The sequence below is a fragment of the Trematomus bernacchii genome, unplaced genomic scaffold (genome assembly GCF_902827165.1).
Source record: "Trematomus bernacchii unplaced genomic scaffold, fTreBer1.1, whole genome shotgun sequence".
Taxonomy (NCBI): domain Eukaryota; kingdom Metazoa; phylum Chordata; class Actinopteri; order Perciformes; family Nototheniidae; genus Trematomus; species Trematomus bernacchii.
In genome coordinates, this window is record NW_022988098.1 from 10,278,646 (window position 1) to 10,299,096 (window position 20,451).

Genomic DNA, 20,451 nt, shown 5'->3' on the forward strand with positions numbered 1-20,451 from the left:
ATAAGGGGGGGGGGGGGTTACCTTGGTTGCTGATTGGCTAATGGTTACACAAGCCAAAACATCGTTATGACATCATAAAGTGGCCAAAATCTGATCAGCTCATTTTCAGACAGGTTTTTATATAAATGGATCAGGACGAAAAGAGAGAGAATCTTTGTTCCTGAAACGTTCAGAATCTCTTTACACAGAGGGGACACATGTTGATGTAGAAAACACAGGAACAAGTGGGTTTTGCATAATACAGTAGGTGCCCTTTATGACTAATCACAAAGACAAGACACAGGTGGGGAAGGAGAGGAAAACTACAGGAGAACCAGGTGAAAACAATCAAATAATCAAACAGGAGGGAAACACAGAGAAAGGAAGTAACCCCAGACAAAAGACAGGGGGTGAACACCTTTCAAAACTAGAGAATGCAATTCCTGAAGAAATTGCTAGTGGGAATGCTCTATGCTGAAAAGCTGACGCTAAACTGCTATGCTGAAATGTAATGTGTAAGAAGAAAGTGAAGAATTTAGATTGAAATGATACATGAACACTGGGGGCTTGAATGTGTGATGAGTGAAGAAAAGAAAGTAAAAAGGCTTGGAAAAGCAGCAGAATATTTGAACTGCAAACTTTTGAACTAACTTGATGGTGAATGATCTGTCGACATGGCAACGGCATTTGATGACACCACATAATACGCTTAGATGCATTGATGGCTGCATCGTTACCAAACCTGTGAAGTTTTGGGCCGTTTGGAACATTTTCACTGAAGTTATGAGAAAACCGTGTTTCATGGCGAGCATTGTGTTTCTATGGCAATGGCATTTGAAGAAATCTCAAAAATGTCTCGAAGATGTCTTCAAGGCTGGACTGTTAGCACACATGTGAATTTTGAGCACTTTTTGAACATTTTCATAGGAGTTAAAGGGACATCGTGTTTCATGGCGAGGGATGCGTTTCCATGGAAAACCAGCCATTACACAGGTGTTTATAGTTGAACTAACGAGGTATGAAGAGATCAAAGGTTTGCATTGTTCTGAATGACAGATAAACCTCTTACATGTGAACGTTTTGTGGAAGAACGATAACAGATATCTGTGAAATCTCAAAACGTGAAGCATGTCAAGGAAGTTGAGTATCTGAAGTGTAATTTTTGTGTACTTTCGGGTCAATAATGTGGCCTTTTTGGCAGTTTAACTAAAGGTGTGCGGCTGCTGCTGTGAGGAAATATCAGCCTGAAATTACGATGGGTTTTAATGGAGACATGTTGAACGTTTTTGTCACTTCATGCCCTCAAGAGGCATTTTGTTTAATTATTTTGCTTAATTATTTGTCATTTTTCAAGCTACGAGATGTTTTCCTACGTTTATCATGAAAAATTATGTCTCAGAAATGTAGGGTTTGGGAACTATGGCAGTTTTTAAAAAAAATATGAAGGCAAATATCAAGATTTCCTACCCTCTAGCTGTGACATCACGCACTCTGCCTTAACGAGCTGCGCAATGTTAAAGTTAAAATGTTAAAAATGTGATGAATTATGGGATGTATCTCTGGAATTATGAAAGTTATGAATGATAAAAGTAATAGCCATCGATTCCCGACCGAGCTGAACGTTTTGATGTTTGAACGGAGTTTCTGCGATGTTGAATGTGGGAGGAGAAGGCGGACAAAATAACTGGAAGGAATAATAAGAATTTTGTCCGTAGCATAACATATAGTGTAAATAAAACAGGAAACAGACAGATCGTGACACTGCAAAATAAAACACAGAAAAACACCAACAGATCGTGACAGCTACGCATCATTTGTATTTGATTTGATTTGTATATGTCTTTTTTTTTTTTATCTGCACCTAATCTTCAGTATTTCGTTCAAACTTGAGATGAAGAACTTACTGTATAGTAATAGAACAGACTATACAAAATAAAAAGAAACTGTCCAAAATGCATGATTTATTTTCTTAAAGGGGCCTTATTCTGCTGATGTCCAGGTGTATATCAGTATGTAGTAGGGCTGTGCGATTATGGCAAAAAATCCTAATCACGATTATTTTGGTCAATAATTGATATCACGATTATTAAAAACGATTATCCATTTACTTTGAAAACATCCATTTATTGAAACAAAAATGTGAACAGTATATGTTTAACAGTTGATTACCCTGAACTTTAAGTATAATTCAACTGAAAAAAAAAAAAAAAACAAAAAAAAAAAAATTAATAATAATTTTTTTTTTTTTTTAATAAAAATAATAATCGTTTTATTTCGATTACGTTGTTTTCGTAATCGTTGCAAGCCAAAATCGTAATCGAGATTAAAATACGATTAATTGCACAGCCCTAGTATGTAGTGTTTCTACTTTAAAGAGTTCTCTCCTGCTGATGTTCAGGTGTATATCAGTAGGTAGTGTTTCTACTTTAAAGAGTCCTCTCCTGCTGATGTTCAGGTGTATGTCAGTATGTAGTGTCTCTACTTTAAAGAGTCCTCTCCTGCTGATGTTCAGGTGTATATCAGTATGTTGTGTCTCTACTTTAAAGAGTTCTCTCCTGCTGATGTTCAGGTGTATATCAGTATGTATTGCCTCTACTTTAAAGAGTCCTCTCCTGCTGATGTTCAGGTGTATATCAGTATGTAGTGTCTCTACTTTAAAGAGTCCTCTCCGGCTGATGTTCAGGTGTATATCAGTAAGTAGTGTCTCTACTTTAAAGAGTTCTCTCCTGCTGATGTTCAGGTGTATATCAGTATGTAGTGTCTCTACTTTAAAGAGTCCTCTCCTGCTGATGTTCAGGTGTATATCAGTATGTAGTGTCTCTACTTTAAAGAGTTATCTCCTGCTGATGTTCAGGTGTATATCAGTAGGTAGTGTCTCTACTTTAAAGAGTCCTCTCCTGCTGATGTTCAGGTGTATGTCAGTATGTAGTGTCTCTACTTTAAAGAGTCCTCTCCTGCTGATGTTCAGGTGTATATCAGTATGTTGTGTCTCTACTTTAAAGAGTTCTCTCCTGCTGATGTTCAGGTGTATATCAGTAGGTAGTGTTTCTACTTTAAAGAGTCCTCTCCTGCTGATGTTCAGGTGTATGTCAGTATGTAGTGTCTCTACTTTAAAGAGTCCTCTCCTGCTGATGTTCAGGTGTATATCAGTATGTTGTGTCTCTACTTTAAAGAGTTCTCTCCTGCTGATGTTCAGGTGTATATCAGTAGGTAGTGTTTCTACTTTAAAGAGTCCTCTCCTGCTGATGTTCAGGTGTATGTCAGTATGTAGTGTCTCTACTTTAAAGAGTCCTCTCCTGCTGATGTTCAGGTGTATGTCAGTATGTAGTGTCTCTACTTTAAAGAGTCCTCTCCTGCTGATGTTCAGGTGTATATCAGTATGTTGTGTCTCTACTTTAAAGAGTTCTCTCCTGCTGATGTTCAGGTGTATATCAGTATGTAGTGCCTCTACTTTAAAGAGTCCTCTCCTGCTGATGTTCAGGTGTATATCAGTATGTAGTGTCTCTACTTTAAAGAGTCCTCTCCGGCTGATGTTCAGGTGTATATCAGTATGTAGTGTCTCTACTTTAAAGAGTCCTCTCCTGCTGATGTTCAGGTGTATATCAGTATGTAGTGTCTCTACTTTAAAGAGTCCTCTCCTGCTGATGTTCAGGTGTATATCAGTATGTAGTGTCTCTACTTTAAAGAGTCCTCTCCTGCTGATGTTCAGGTGTATATCAGTATGTAGTGTCTCTACTTTAAAGAGTCCTCTCCTGCTGATATTCAGGTGTATATCAGTATGTAGTGTCTCTACTTTAAAGAGTTCTCTCCTGCTGATGTTCAGGTGTATATCAGTATGTAGTGTCTCTACTTTAAAGAGTCCTCAACCTGCTGATGTTCAGGTGTATATCAGTATGTAGTGTCTCTACTGGTACATGTCTCCATACTTTAATGTTCAAAAAGCTCTTTATTTGTTTGTTATTTTCATTTGGGATCATTTCAAAACATTATCCCAGAGTAATTTAGTGAGCTGGGTTTATAAGTGGGATGTAAGCACAATTAAGTATTATTAATATCTTGTCTAATATTCTCCATTTAGTAACAAATATCACTAATACAGGAGATAAAACATTTCCTTCTACTTTTCATAATGACTTTATGTCACTGGAAGGTCCGTGTTTGAAAAATAGGTTAATATATACTAAAATATAATGTATAATTATACTTTGCTGTATAAACTGTGAAATACTCCACATTTGTTACTCAATAATCGCAATTACGCAACCTTGTCCACTGTCAAAGGACAAGGTTGCGTTGGGATATTTACAAAATGAAGATTTAATATCACAATTAACTTTAATAAACTATATACCTATTTTACACATTTCATAGTTTTTTATTGTGTAGTAGGGTTAGGTTACAATTATTAACTTAATTTCTCTATTTTGAATGATTGTTTTCATGTTGTTTTATTTAAAAATAGAGCATCTGGAACTTTGATCTCGATTAAAACAGATGACTCAAAACACTTCCACTAAACTTTTCTTACGTCAGATTTCAATGTTGATAATTCCTCACAACTCCATGTGACATTAGACGAGTTCCCTGATGAATGCAGTCTGATCTCAGAGGGTTTCAGGCAGTCTTGTTTGTGTGAAGGTGAACAGGCGTGATGTAAACTCTGAGAGGAACAGCTGATTCCTTGAGGGTTTCTTTTAAAGAGCAGATCCTCAGGGACCAGCTTCATTACTGATGGAGACCTTTAGCTTCTCAGCAGAATGATGCAAGACATGTTGATCACAACACAACTTATCTTTATTAGATATTATACGTTTGTTTTGTGGTTGTTGTTGGGGAAATATTTTCCTGGGCCCATAACTTTGACCCAGTTTATCAGTTTGTACTCCCCTCATTGTCACAGGCCTCAACCTTGGGCTGTGTTCTCTCAGTGTTTTCTCTCCCTAGATTCAAGTTTCAAGGCTTTTATTGTCATGTGTACATAGCTACAGTGTAGATATATCAATGAAAATCTGAGGTCACAGGCTCCTCCAACAGTGCAACACAATAAAACAGATACAATAGTGCAAGTAAATACAAATAAAATACAATAGAAATAGTGCAAGGAGAGTCTATATACAAGTAATTGGAATATAATTTGTAAGTTGCAAACCGATTCCTGCCTGTTGGAGTCAGCTGATAGAGGTGTTATTATAGTGCTTTATCTTGTTATGCACAGTGTTGATTATTCTCTCAGAACTAGCTAAATACATGGGTCTGGGGTAGAGATCTCGTGTCTCTCTGAGTCTCCATTGCTTCAGAAGTTTCCATCACAGTTGTGTTGAGGAACCATATTTAAAGACAATCTTTATACATTTGGTGGACTCATAAATTAATCCATAATGAGAAATAAATATTGGTTTGGATTTGTTTGGCAGTTATTACAAGACAACGATGAGGAGCAAAGAATAAAAGCCAGCTACATTTGTTTATTCATATGTTCTTTCCCTTAAAGAGAAAATGAGGTAATGCCAGAAACATATAACACGTAGAACCTATATACAGACATAATACAACATCTTTTAAGAAGATTAACAAGATTAGTTATTTGGCCTGGAATTAAAGAGGCATTATTCCTTTGGGGTTTTCCCTTTCCTGTAGTGTAGGTTTTTGTGCATGTAAATGCTGTCTGAAACGCCTCCATTAGACTCCTTTGTTTACTTCAGTAACATAGTGACATCACTAACACTCAGGCTTCTATTGGCTAGCGCTCCAACACATTGTACGTGATAGGCTAAGACATCTCTCAGCTAAACAGAGCCGGCCAGCTAACCATTCAGAGCAGACTGGGCTCTGGTTTCAGACAGAGGGTGAAAAGAGGTGCTGCAGCACAGGCAGTATGAGGAAAATAAAGAGCTTTTTGAACATTAAAGCATGGAGACAAGTCCCAGTAGAGACACTACATACTGATATACACCTGAACATCATCAGGAGAGGACTCTTTAAAGTAGAGACACTACATACTGATATACACCTGAACATCAGCAGGAGAGAACTCTTTAAAGTAGAGACACTACATACTGATATACACCTGAACATCATCAGGAGAGGACTCTTTAAAGTAGAGACACTACATACTGATATACACCTGAACATCAGCAGGAGAGCACTCTTTAACGTAGAGACACTACATACTGATATACACCTGAACATCAGCAGGAGAGAACTCTTTAAAGTAGAGACACATACTGATATACACCTGAACATCAGCAGGAGAGGACTCTTTAAAATAGAGACACTACATACTGATATACACCTGACCATCAGCAGGAGAGGACTCTTTAAAGTAGAGACACTACATTCTGATATACACCTGAACATCAGCAGGAGAGGACTCTTTAAAGTAAAGACACTACATACTGATATACACCTGAACATCAGCAGGAGAGAACTCTTTAAAGTAGAGACACATACTGATATACACCTGGACATCAGCAGGAGAGGACTCTTTAAAATAGAGACACTACATACTGATATACACCTGACCATCAGCAGGAGAGGACTCTTTAAAATAGAGCCACTACATACTGATATACACCTGAACATCAGCAGGAGAGGACTCTTTAAAGTAGAGACACTACATACTGATATACACCTGAACATCAGCAGGAGAGGACTCTTTAAAGTAGAGACACTACATTCTGATATACACCTGAACATCAGCAGGAGAGGACTCTTTAAAGTAGAGACACTAAATACTGATATACACCTGAACATCAGCAGGAGAGGACTCTTTAAAGTAGAAACACTACATACTGATATACACCTGAACATCAGCAGGAGAGGACTCTTTAAAGTAGAGACACTACATACTGATATACACCTGAAGATCAGCAGGAGAGGACTCTTTAAAGTAGAGACACTACATACTGATATACACCTGAACATCAGCAGGAGAGGACTCTTTAAAGTAGAGACACTACATACTGATATACACCTGAACATCAGCAGGAAAGGACTCTTTAAAGTAGAGACACTACATACTGATATACACCTAGATATGTTCATAGTAGGGTCGATTTAAAGCAAAGACTTTGAGCGATCTTAGACTTATAAAAACGACCTTACCCCTGTTTGTTTCGACCCCTCCTCACCATGATGATGACAGTGGGGTTTCCCTCGTTAAGGAAATTAAGAAATGAATTCCAATGAATTGCTGATAAATTAACAGATTATTTTGTTTTTGTTTGAGTCTTTCTGACCGTTTATTCTTATTTTTTAAATCTGTTTTCCTGTCGGGATGACACAAAGAGACCTTGGTGATTTCTGGAAAAAACAAGAAGTATTTTTTTTCCATGGAAACCAACAGACATTTCTGTATGAACCTGAAGATGTGCAGAATATTGCTCCTTTGAAAAATAAACTTTTCTTGTGGTGTGATGAACAAACTTTACAGGAAAGTTTTAATCATGACAAACAAACTTTCTATTTCTGTTAATTAGCTTCACAGTAAACAAGTCAGATGTGGAAAACAAAAATATATGGTTGTTATGGATCACCGGTGGATAAAGGGCATGTTTGTCCACAGAGAATACCTTTTTTGTTTTTGACTATCCTTGTTAAGGTCAGTGAACTTAATTACTGCTTTCCATAGAGGATGCTGCAACTTGTTTTTAAGTTACTCAAAAGGCCAATCTTTTTTGAATACGGCAATGATTAGGAATGCTCTCAGAAGACATGGCTAATAGCTCCCTCTGATGCTTAACGAGCTTAACGAGCTGTGTGTTTGACCTTTAAAGTTACACCCATTACACAGAGGAGCTGAGCAAATGTCAGCAGGACCCAGAAGTCTTTGTGTGGAAAAGCTTTCTTACAGGAAGTTTACTCACAGTGCTGCTCAACAGGAGAAGTGACAAAAGAAAGAAGAAAAAAGTAAAAAGTTCAAGAAGACACTGAGGGATTTAGAAACTAAATATGTCGACGTAGGGTATTCTTTCCAGAAGCATCATCAGAATCTCTCTGTTAGACAACTTGGCCACATTTCTTTAATTTTGAGGAACAAGCTGAAGCTGTAACATATTTAACCACAGATAAAAGGAAAAGATCACATAGATATGGAAGCACATTTCTGCCAAAGTGATGAAAAAATTAGGACCTTTCTCAAAATAATGACTTAGTATACCAAAACAAATATACATTTTCTCAAAATACTAACTAAAATATCTTGGAGAAATTAGTTAGTATCTGAACATATTGAGAATCGTTCTCAGAACATTCATAAATCATGATTTTGTACGATTACTGTATACATTATATTACTGTTCGATTCGCTATCTGGCCTTACCCAGACGTATGATCTTAAACCTCCAAAATGAACTCCGCAGCAAAACTACAAAAACAATTACAAAAACACAAACCAACCTCAAATGAAATGACTCAGAGGAATGGTTGTTGAGAAAATTACTAGTGATATTTTGTCTGCCATTACTTACACTGTGTACACTTAAGCAGGGTGTGAATTTAGACTGAATAGCATTTTCTCACATAGCACACAGCTGCTGTAAATGTATTTATATAGCGCTTTATCCAGTCTTTACAACCACTTAAAGTGCTTGACATACTACGAGTGATTCACCCATTCACACCTAACGCACACACACTCACACACACACCATCAGGAGCAACTCAGGGTTCAGAATGGACTAGATTCACTAGAATGACAGTATTGTTATCGACAATGGGCTGATGTTCGGCCTGCAAACATTAGCAAAGCCGTGTCAAAATGTTAAGCTAACATTAACTTACATTCCCAAACGTCTCAGCTAAATTATATTAGTAATGATTAACATGTTTGTTAGCTGTGTAAACATCCAACTTTAGCTAAATAAAATAATCGTGCATTAGACTACTCACCTTAAGGATACAAAAAGTGTGAACAATTCCAACCTGGTCTCACCAGAATGCGTGACTCCACCACGACTCCTTAACACCGCAGTGCGTGGTGGAGTCAAGAACTTTGCTACATTTACGTGTCTGCACCACGCAAACAACCCCAATGTAAAGTGAATGAGGCTCCTTTGTCGTGGTGCACACACGCTTTTCTACAACGTCCAGCAGTGAGCTTTTATTCTATAAAACGTTTTTAAAATCTACTTTATAGCTTGTAGTAACTCACGGGAGGCTTCTTTTATTTTATTTGTATTCATAATAATTTTTATTTTTCGTCAGAATGTATTATGGTGCATTAGTTACGAATTTTTGTTCTAAAAAAACAGTGCATTGTGTGTAATACAACTGTGATTTTTATTAAATTAGTTAGTTTTTAAGGAAGGCCAGAGCTTCAGCTGTGTCAAATAGATTGTTCCCTTTAGTTAACGTTATTTAAAAGATAATTATATTCCTATTTGATCATGTCCCCTTTATTGTATTACGGACGCAAGGAGAGCAATGTGAGCGTCCATTCCCATTGGATAACGGAGGATTTTACACCCGGAAGTAAGTATTCTCCTTACTGTCGATTGATTTTACAGTGATATCTGTACTACTCATCAACTCAAAAACACCAGATTATCCTTGTTAATTACACAACATTGATTGGTTTAAATTGTGTGCAATGCTTTTGTAATTTTCCCCTTCGATTCGGAGAAACAAATATTTGTTCAGAGTTTAGGATGGCCGAAGACACTACACTACCCAGAATCCTCAGCTATTGTTCCGCTTTGCCTCAAGCTCTGTGATTGGTTGACCTCCAACTGCATTCCATATGAAAAAAAAAACGTTTCGTAAAAGATAAAATCATACTTTATTCAGCAGTGCTTGCTTTACTCTTTGAAAGTCATCACATGAATGCATTGTAATAAATGGTTCGGCTGCATTAAACATTACACATCTGTCGTAGTTCTTTATTTATCTACAGAGATCGGGCCTCAGAATAGACCGGAAACTATTCTTTTACCGTTCTGTTTTAATTTCACAATAAAGTTAGTAGTAATAATTTGTTTTGATATTATTGTTTTTTATTAACTACTCGACCGCTGGGTCATGTTAAGACTATCTTTTCTGTGTTGCTGTGGGTTTTTTACATCGCTTTTGTGTTACAAATATCAAAACAATAACAGAATATATCCGTCGTAAACTAAACCAGAAACAGCAGTATATTTTATTTTGTTAACACTGTAAACTTGACAGATTTTTAACCCGCACCTCCTGCTGGTTAAAGCACGTTATTACACGTTTAGAGTAATTGCAATGCAGGTAGATTGTGTTGCTTTTTAATGACTGTTTTAAAATGCCTTTTTCTTAATGTGTTTCATTTTTGTAAAGCACTTTTGAATGTGTTATATTTGATGAAAACATTTAAATATTAAGAGTACATACTCTTAATATAGTGGGAAAGTGGAAGGTCAATGATATAAATAATATAGAATAGAAAAGGTCTTCTTTTAAATAAGAAAAAAGCTTTGGGGGTATCTACAGATATTAAGCCTGACAAAGTACTTAACGTCTAATATATTGCATGGTTTGTTTTGGAACTTGACAATCAACTTTCCTGCAATGTTAACTATGTTGAAGCACTTATTTTAACTGATATTATACATATTAATTATACTCTTATAAGATGTATGTAGATAGTATAAGAAATGTGCAGAATATGTTTAATGGTGGAGGTACACAGATATCGATATCCACTGTTGAGGAACCTGTGACCCAAGTTTTTCATTCATTGCATAACTACACCGTAGTTGTGTATATGATATGTCAATAAACCTTAGAAAATCTTGAAATCTTGAAAGGGATGTGCAAAATAGCCATTATATACAGTTTTTAATGAACTATTAGTAGAGAATAACGAGTAATGAATATACTTTATAGGGATCTGCAGATAAATATTTAGTCTTCTCAAGCACCCACTACCAAATATCTCGCCTTGACAATCACCTTCACTGAATTTTACTCAGGTGTAACTAAAGTCTGATTTAAGGGTTGTTTATATTTCACATCATTAATCCAAATCTGTAAAGTAACTAAAATAAATGTAGTGGAGTAAAAATACCAGGTTAACCTTAAAGAAAGCCCTCAGGATTATAAAAGACCCCCATCACCCCAGCCACAAACTGTTCTGTCTGCTGCCGTCTGGCAGGCAGTATCGCAGCATCCGGACTAAAACCACCAGACTCAGGGACAGCTTCATCCCACAGGCCATAAGACTATTAAACACCTGAACTTAGAAACAACATTCATAACATTCATCTGGCTGCTACTTCTAAATTATTTATCTAATATATCATATTCCAATCACTTGTATATAGACTCTTATTGCACGATTTAACTTTTTACTATTTTACTATTTTTCTTTTTGTATTTACTTGCACTATTTACTTGCACTATCTGTTTTATTGTGTTGCACTGTTGGAGGAGCCTGTGACCTAAGGGGTGGGGTAGGACACGTTCTAAGCACATGGTGTAGTCCCATAGCTGAGGATTCTGGGTAGTGTAGTGTCTTCTGCCATCCAAACACTCAGAAAAAATATTTGTTTCTCCGAATCGAAAGGGGAAAATACAAAAGCATTGTACACAATTTAAGGTTTTAAGGTTGAACAATTCATATAATCGGCGCTATCTTTGCTGATAGAACATCTTTGACTGAAGTGATGGAGAACAAACTGTACCCAGAATGCAGTTTGATGGTGTTACACTTAATAGAGCCCCCTCCCCAGGAAGTGAGTCAGCATTTTAGCACTGACTTCCTCGTCTGGAAGTCAATGTTTTTCTAACTTAGTTTTTGGTTAGATGACCGTAAATAAGATCTGTGGTTAACAAAAGCTGAAGAGATTTTCACATTTTGTTATACAACATAAAATATGTCAGCAAATACCCCACTGGTGAATGTCTGAAGCCTCTATCTGCCATAAAAGTAGCACTTAAACAAGTGTGTAAAAGAGACGACTAAACGCCATCAGGCCGAACATTAGCCTTTAGCTTAGCGATGGTGACGGGAAGTCATGTGACTGGTATGCAGTTTCTTTATAGCTTAACGTTAGCTTTTTACTTCTGGAGATTGCATTGACTCTTCCACTCAATCATTATAAAAGTGGTGTTAATGTGTGGAGATTATCCTGCTCAACAAAACGTGTAAGTATCATAAAAGTTTGTTTACCACAGAGACTATTTTCTCAAATATTCTAAATCCAATGGAAAAATCCCATTGACTTTTTGTCCAGGGAGCTCTTAATAATAATAATAATAATCAATTTTATTTATAAGTGCACTTTTAATTTGAGTAAACAAAACTCAAAGTGCTACAGAGTAAAATGGTTGAAACAAAACAACAAAAACAAATTAAACAACAAAATAAAAGCAGTGACGTTTACGCCGGCATGGCAACAAGTGGGGGTTTTAAAGATCTAGTAAAAGGCTATTCTAAAAAGATGCGTTTTTAGGCCTTTTTTAGAAGCATCCACAGTTCTTGTGATGCTTACTTCCTGGTCGGCCTACAGAAATACGTTCTTACGGCCCGTCCACACGGCGGCGTGCGTTGAAGCTTCAACGCTTCTGCCCATTCACTTTGAATGGGGTGACGTCACGCTTCGCCGAACTGCATTGTGGGAGCGTCGCTTCGCGTTGCTCGCTTCAAAAGTTGAGCAATGTTCAACTTTTGAAGCTTCGACGGAAGCGTCAGCCAATCGCATCATATGCCAGTACAAGCTCTAGCCAATCAAACCGCGTGCCCTTGTGTCCGGGGCGGGAGATTCATGTGATTGGTTGTTGGTCGAGTTTCAGACACGCCCACCTGCAAGCTTCAACGCACGCCGCCGTGTGGACGCTGCGTTACTGCGCTGCTCCATTTGAAGCACATCTAATAAATAAGTCCTGCAGATCTCAAGAGCTTGCAGTCGAAGTCCAGACAGAGACTCTCTCCATTTTAGTAAGATATCAGGTTCATTTTTGCAAGTTTTTATATACTTTTATTGGATGCACACAATATCCAAACATGCATTCGCACTCTGTCCGTTGATGATTGCAAACCAAACTACATTTAAAGTCTTAAAGACAACAAAGCTGGTGTCCTCAGGTAAGTCTTCTGCATGCATTACACATGTAGTAATGAAACAACAGAGATATTAAACTGTTTCAAAGGGAAGTATTGTTTCTCTGAACTGTGTAGTACTTATGTATTATTATGAAATATAAACTGTATGATCATATATGAAGGGTGTGCATTGTCCATGTCGACATAAGGACAGAACACTTGTGAGTTTTCCCTGCAGAGGCGAGCTTGTGGTGTTTTGTACAGTATGTTTAATATCACTTTTTTCTATTGCAGGACATTTTACACTTTAATTTATGTTCTCAAGACTGCCTGAACACAAATCTAAGTCTGCTAGAAGAAGCAATAATAAGATAGATAAAACATTTGACAAAACATTACAATAGTTTTACACTAATCATTGATAGCAAACAAATGCAACTATGATCAAATGATGATTACAAATGCAAGTATATACACTATGCTATACTTTTACATTCTCAATCAGCTTGCTTTTTTGACACTTTTAAAAATAAATAAGACTACATAATGAGTCAATTTATTTCTGGCCCTACTTGTTAATTAAATGCATTCACTTTAAATGTATAAAACAATATATAGGTATGTTATCTTCCAGGTTTACACCCTGATCCTCAGCTGATACTGTTTGACAGAAATTAATGCTCTTCACACGTTTTTGTAGCAAAAGTATTTATTTTGAATATTTATAATTCATCCAGATATAGAAGAAGAATATAAAACACAACTGTGAAAATTGGGCAGTTCATATCAACACATCTTTTATTGCTCCACATTGTATTGTTTGTATTTGAAATTATGTTCGAATGGAGTATAATAGTGATTTATGTCTTAACTTAAAACAACAGTCTTAGGAAATATACTTTTTTGTTGGGAACTTCTGCTCTTTAATCTGAGGACTGATAGATAGATATATATATATATATATAGATAGATAGATCGATAGATAGATAGATAGATAGATAGATAGATAGATAGATAGATAGATAGATAGATATATATTGATATCTTGAATTTACTGTCAATATTTACAATGCCTTTCCTCTGTTAGATCAGTATCTTTGTAGAGATGAGTGTGTCCTCTGCCAATGGGACCGTGGTCATTCAGTATCGAGACTCCTTCTCTAAAGCTGTGGCCAAGAATGTGATCGTGGTGGTGATCGGCATCTCCATCAACTACATCAATGTGGGCCTCATTCACACCTTCTGCAAACACCAGGTGAGACTTTGACTACAGGAAAAAAGTATTATCTTTTTTTTTATTGTCTTTATTTATTGTTTTTTCCCACACATAACACAATAATAGGAGAAAATACAGAGTACAAATGTAGGTGCTATATAACAAATAAATACAAAAAAGATGAAAAAACAATTATGCCAAAACAATAATGATAATAACATAAAAAGACCATTACAGTAACAGCAATGACAAGAATAAACCAAAATACACAATGACATGATAAGACAGAAACAGAAAATCCCTAAGACCAGTCAGGAAAACAGTATTAATGGAAGAGGTGGTAGAAGTACTCAGGTCTTGTATTTGAGTACAAGTAGAACTCAGATCTTGCACTTGAGTAAAAGTAGAAGTACTAAGGTCTTGTATTTGAGTACAAGTAGAACTCAGATCTTGTACTTGATTAAAAGTAGAAGTACTCAGATCTTGCACTTTAGTCAAAGTAGAAGTACTCAGATCTTGTTCTTGAGTAAAAGTAGACATACTCAGATCTTGTACTTGAGTAAAAGTAGAAGTACTCAGATCTTGTACTTGAGTAAAAGTAGAAGTACCAGAGTGTAGGAATACTCTGTTACAGTAAAAGTCCTGCTTTCAAAATGTCACTCAAGTAAAAGTAGAAAAAGTATTATCATCAAAATATAGTGAAAGTAGCGACAGTGAAAGTATTCATTGTGCAGATTGGTCCATTTCAGAATAATATATATGATATGTTTTATAATGATTGATCATGAAAGTGTTCTCAAAGCTGGTAAAGGTGCAGCTAGTTTGAATGACTTTGTATACTGCAGGGTAGCTTGTGAATTTACTCCAGGTGGAACTCAAGTCTGATTTAACACTTGATTATATTTCACATCATTCATCCACATCTGCAATCTTAGTTACTTCCCACATCTCGCCACATGTGAACATTTTTAGTTGTTGATCTAATCTAATGTTGGTATTCATGTTAATTGAAGTCTGGGCCCAATGCATAAACTGTGTATTGATTGGCATGGTGGATAAAGATAGCTTTTTTAGCTGGCACAATTCATCGTAGGAATACACTGATTAACACATTCAAAAACAGGCTAAATGTCATCCAAGGTTGAACTTTCTTTACTGTAAAGTCCTTGAAACCTCAATGTCAAATTGATGCTTCTGTAATAACATTTTAATAGTAGAAACAGATTAGCCTTCCTTAGGGGAAGACATGACTACATAGTTAGTGTTCAGGGCAATATCAGCAGAGGGGCGTACTTTAATTCAAATTTAAAGGTCACCGATGATGCAAAATCCACTTCTTCATGTCTTTTCTCCATCAACATGTGTCCCCTCTGTGTAAAGAGACTCTGAAAGTTTCAGGAACAAAGATTCTCTCTCTTTTCGTCCTGATCCATTTATATAAAAACCTGTCTGAAAATGAGCTGATCAGATTTTGGCCACTTTATGATGTCATGACGATTTTTTGGCTTGTGTAACCATTAGCCAATCACCCCCCCCCCCCCACCTTATCACCTGAATCTCCTCCTAGAGCGCCATTGTGTTCTTTTTAACCAAATATCTCTCAGAGGGGCGTGGGGAGTGGCTCCTTATTTTCATCTAAGGCCCAGGCTCCAAGGGAACGCATACGGCAAAACGCATAGGATTAACGCAAACGCAATCACCAAAAAGCTTCCGCCCACACGCAATATACACCGGATAGTGTCTGCCCACATGAGACAGCTCCGTTTAGATCCAACCGCTGGAAAAGCTGCAGTACATATGCCGAGCCTGTACGTGGCGCTGTAACTTCCTCCACAAAAGCAGCAACTTCCTCCACAAAAGCAGCGAAGAAGAATGGTTGTCATGGCTGCACTTTTGTTTATTCTCCGCGGTGGGGGCCGAGGGAACCGGGCAGAGTTTTTCGCCGGTCAACGTGTGTTAAAGTTTAAATCTTCATGCTTCCTCATGCAGCAGCTGATCCAGTAAGTAAACCCGACAGTAAAAATGAACATATTTATAACTAGTTTAGGTAGTTTGAGAGGTAATTAAAATAGCTAAGGGTGGTGATCTGACTTGAAGTGTGTGTTTTGCTCCCGCTGCATCACAGCGGGAGGAGCTGCGTGTCTCCGTCCTGTCAGATTAGACTTCACTTGCGTTTATGTCCATATCGAGATAAAGATAAATAATCTGAATTCAGTGTGTATTTTTGCGAGGGTGAGCAGCAGAGGTGGGGGGAGGCGGGGCTATTGCGTCGTCATTATCAGAAACGGATGACCGTATAGGCTACCACACGGCCCCGTTGGACCCCCCAGAGCGCTCCGTTCCCAGATCTATCCACCTTTGGACCCGTTGTCGTTTGCAGGGTCCGTTTCTACCGTTCCGTTACGGCGTCGTGTAGCAAAAAGGGCTATACGCAAGAGAAATATGCGGATACAACCCGTTTTCGTTCCCGTGGAGCCTAGGTCTAAAGTAACAGACAGAGAATCAGCACTTTTGAAATGGGGCTGAAACAGAGGGGATTATGGGTAATGCTGCAATGATCTGTTTGGTGTTTGGAGCAAAACACTTCAGAGACATGTTTTGTATATATCTGAGACCTGTAATATATTGATGAAAAACAGTATAATAGGGGACCTTTAAAATAAATTGTACTCAGCCGACCTATAACTATTAACCAACCGTCTTTGCTCTTATTCCCCACCTGTCAGATCTTCTACACGAATCCTCGGTACGTCCTCTTCATTCACCTGGTGGTCAACGACATGGTCCAAGTGACTCTTTCCCTTTGCATGTTCATCATCAGCTACACTATCTACAAAATAAACGCCTCTGTCTGCTGCACCTTCATCCTGATGGCTCTCATCATGACTGAAAACACTCCTCTGAATCTGGCTTGCATGGCGCTTGAATGCTACATCGCCATTTGTTTCCCTCTACGCCACGCACAGATCTGTACCATCAAGAGAACGCTGATCCTGATTGGTTTGATCTGGACGACCACCATGTTGTCTTGTCTCCCTGATCTCTTCATCACTTTGGCCACAGTGCCATTGGACTTCTTTCAGTCAAAGATCTTCTGCCTCAGAAAAACTACCTTCCCAAATCCCATCATCTTGGAGAAGAGAAATATAACATATATTGTGTATCTGATTGTGGTTTGGTTTGTTATCTTTTTCACCTATTTTAAAATCCTGTCCACTGCTAAAACAGCTAGCAGTAATGCTAAAAAGGCCAAAAACACAATCATTCTGCATGGGTTTCAGGTGCTGCTTTGTATAACAAACTATATATCCCCCCAGTTTCAAGATTCTCTGATACAAAGGTTTCCTGAGAATAGTACAGACAGCCTTTTTGCTTTCTATATTGTTCTTATGATCATGCCAAGAGCAATTAGTCCAATAGTCTATGGCATACGAGACACGTCCTTTAGGAAGTACCTGAAAACGTATCTGCTGTGTAAGAGCCCACAGTAAGAATCAGTTAATGAATTAAAAGATTGGGATTTCCAACCTGAATGCTTTACATGGAGATCCTAAATCCTAGATCTTTACACGTGAAAGATGTCCCCATTGAGGCTAATCAAGATGCATTAAAACATGAGTTACAGTCTGGTAATAAGTCCCACTGTTTGTAAAGACTTTCTAAGTGATGGCAGCCATGTTATTTGTTCATTCTTGCTCATATATTTTCTCACCATAATGTTGTCAAATACGATCATATTTCTTGGGAGCACAATGCATACCTTTTGCAGTTGTTGGGCTCCCAGGATTTGACAAAGAATAATGAAAACAAACACAATAGTGTTCTCAACGCTTCCTGGTTTGAAAGTCTTATAAAAAAGCACATTTTTTAAGATGTGACTATGAAAACGCTGGTAGCATGTCTGCTAAGGCTAAGTTCCTTACTTTACTGTCTACCTTCAGCTGTACTAAATAATAAAGGTAAAATATTTAAATCAATCATTCCAATATTGTCTCCTAAACAGTAGGTCCAAACTGCTTTGTTCATTTCGTATTTAATCTTTACTTACATTCGGAAGCCTAAGTGAAAATAGAAGGTGGATTAGAGTCATTACACTTTTTCTCAAATACCACCAGAGATGGCAAAAGTACACACATCCTTTACTCGAGTAGAAGTACAGATACTTGTGTTTAAAAATACTCTGGTAAAAGTAGAAATACTGACTAAACTTCTTTACTCAAGTAAAAGTAAAGAGGGCTTTGAAATGTACTTCAGTAAAAAGTACCCATAACTAGCAGCTGTTTTAAAGAGTACCTGACCTCCCTTTATATTAATAGAACAATAATGTCATTGTTAGCTAATGAATGTTTCCATGCTGAACAACGGCAACATGACAACGTTTTCATTGGTCCCTCTTCTTTAGAGAAGACCAGGAAATGATGGATACACGGATCGTGTTCAAATCAATAGGCACGCAATGACTCTAAATAATAATGATCACGCCACCAAACACACATTCAGACTAAAGGAACCAGCCTGTTTGGAAAATGTAAGAAGTAGAAAGTACAGGTATTTGTGTTCAACATGTAAGAAGTAGAAAGTACAGGTTTTTGTTTTAGAAATGTAAGAAGTCAAAGTAAAAAGTAGTGGAGTAAAGTACTGATACCAGAAAAATGTACTTAAGTACAGTAACAAAGTATTTGTACTCCACTACTTCCCAACTCTGAATACCACATACACATTTGGATTGTAACGTGATTGTGAAGTCCAATTTAGGCCTACAGACAACACTGTAGCTGGCAGTGAAATCGTAGCAGTTTGTTTAATTAGCAGTTTAACAAAAGATACGTCATCTCCAAAATACGCCCCAAATACAAGGCAACATATAACGTTTGAGATTTCCAGTTGCCATATTGTTGGTGTCCAGGTCTCAGGTTAGTGCCAGCTGCCTTTCACTCTCTTTTCACAGCTGTATTCAGAATACAAACGTGTGGCTTCACTTAAACAAACCTGATTTTAACGTCTTTTTCAATTGTTTAGGATTGTGAATCTTATACAAACTGAATCATTGATGGTTTGAAATACATCATATTTCAGTTTATCCTAGAAACATTCATTATAAATATTTGGTAATGCTATAGAGCGGTGATACTAAACTTGTTATGATTCAATGAAAACAAATTAATGGGACTTTTTGTGGTACATTTCATGTCGATGAGGTGACAGAATGCATGTTTTTCATGATTGAAAGAGAAAAGAAGGGGTTATGTTTATGAATCTTTCCAATGAATGCTTGATTGTATGATTTTAGAGGTTTCAGCTATGGTTATTAATGTTGTATCAACTCATTCAAATTTAAATGAAGCATTTATAAGTGAAATGTAGATTTAGTTGCAGTAAATAAATGTTTTGTCCTGTCATATAGTGTCAGTCTTTGTGCCAAGTTAATTGAGTTAATAAGTAAATAAATCAGATGATTGGAAAAGAACTGGCCCTTTTATTGATAATAAATGTACTGCTCCTAGCCTCTTGGATTTTATACTCATCTTTAACATAATAATTGTATATAGTTTTTAAAGTGTACATACTGTGAACAATTCTAAAAATAAATACATGTATTTATATTGCATTATATTAATAACAATTTATAATTAGAGAACCTTGGAACCCTCTAAGGGCATTACAAGTAGGTTTAGAAGTTTATATTTTGTATTACTGCTGTGCATTTTTATGTATACCTTTATGGGTGTATATATATGTCTATATATACAGTAAATACATATACTGTATATTTTTATTCTTTGGGACGATGATAAACAGCATTTCAATCTCCCTCTCTGTATCACACACAGAGGATTGACAATAAAGTTGACTTTGATACAAACGCTAACCATTTACATTCTATAAGCAGAGATGGCAAAAGTACACTCATCCTTTACTCAAGTAGAAGTACAGATACTCGTGTTTAAAAATACTCTGATGAAAGTAGAAGTACTGACTAAACTTCTTTACTCAAGTAAAAGTAAAGAGGGTTTTGAAATGTACTTCAGTAAAAAGTACCCATAACTAGCAGCTGTTTTAAAGAGTACCTGACCTCCCTTTATATTAATAGAACAATAATGTCATTGTTAGCTAATGAATGTTTCCATGCTGAACAACGGCAACATGACAACGTTTTCATTGGTCCCTCTTCTTTAGAGAAGACCAGGAAATGATGGATACACGGATCGTGTTCAAATCAATAGGCACGCAATGACTCTAAATAATAATG

At 36.9% G+C, this 20,451-nt stretch overlaps 2 protein-coding genes across 2 annotated transcripts in view; one reads left to right on the forward strand and one right to left on the reverse strand.

The window, feature by feature from the left end:
* LOC117475663 (nuclear factor 7, brain-like) overlaps positions 1 to 20,451 on the reverse strand; it is an 863,632-nt gene that overhangs the window by 362,462 nt on the left and 480,719 nt on the right. The gene's annotated exons all lie outside the window — the stretch shown is intronic.
* LOC117475669 (odorant receptor 131-2-like) lies at positions 14,091 to 17,692 on the forward strand. The gene is made up of 2 exons (XM_034121998.1): positions 14,091 to 14,240; positions 16,928 to 17,692. Exons 1-2 carry the CDS (start codon positions 14,091 to 14,093, stop codon positions 17,690 to 17,692), a joined length of 915 nt encoding a protein of 304 aa, XP_033977889.1.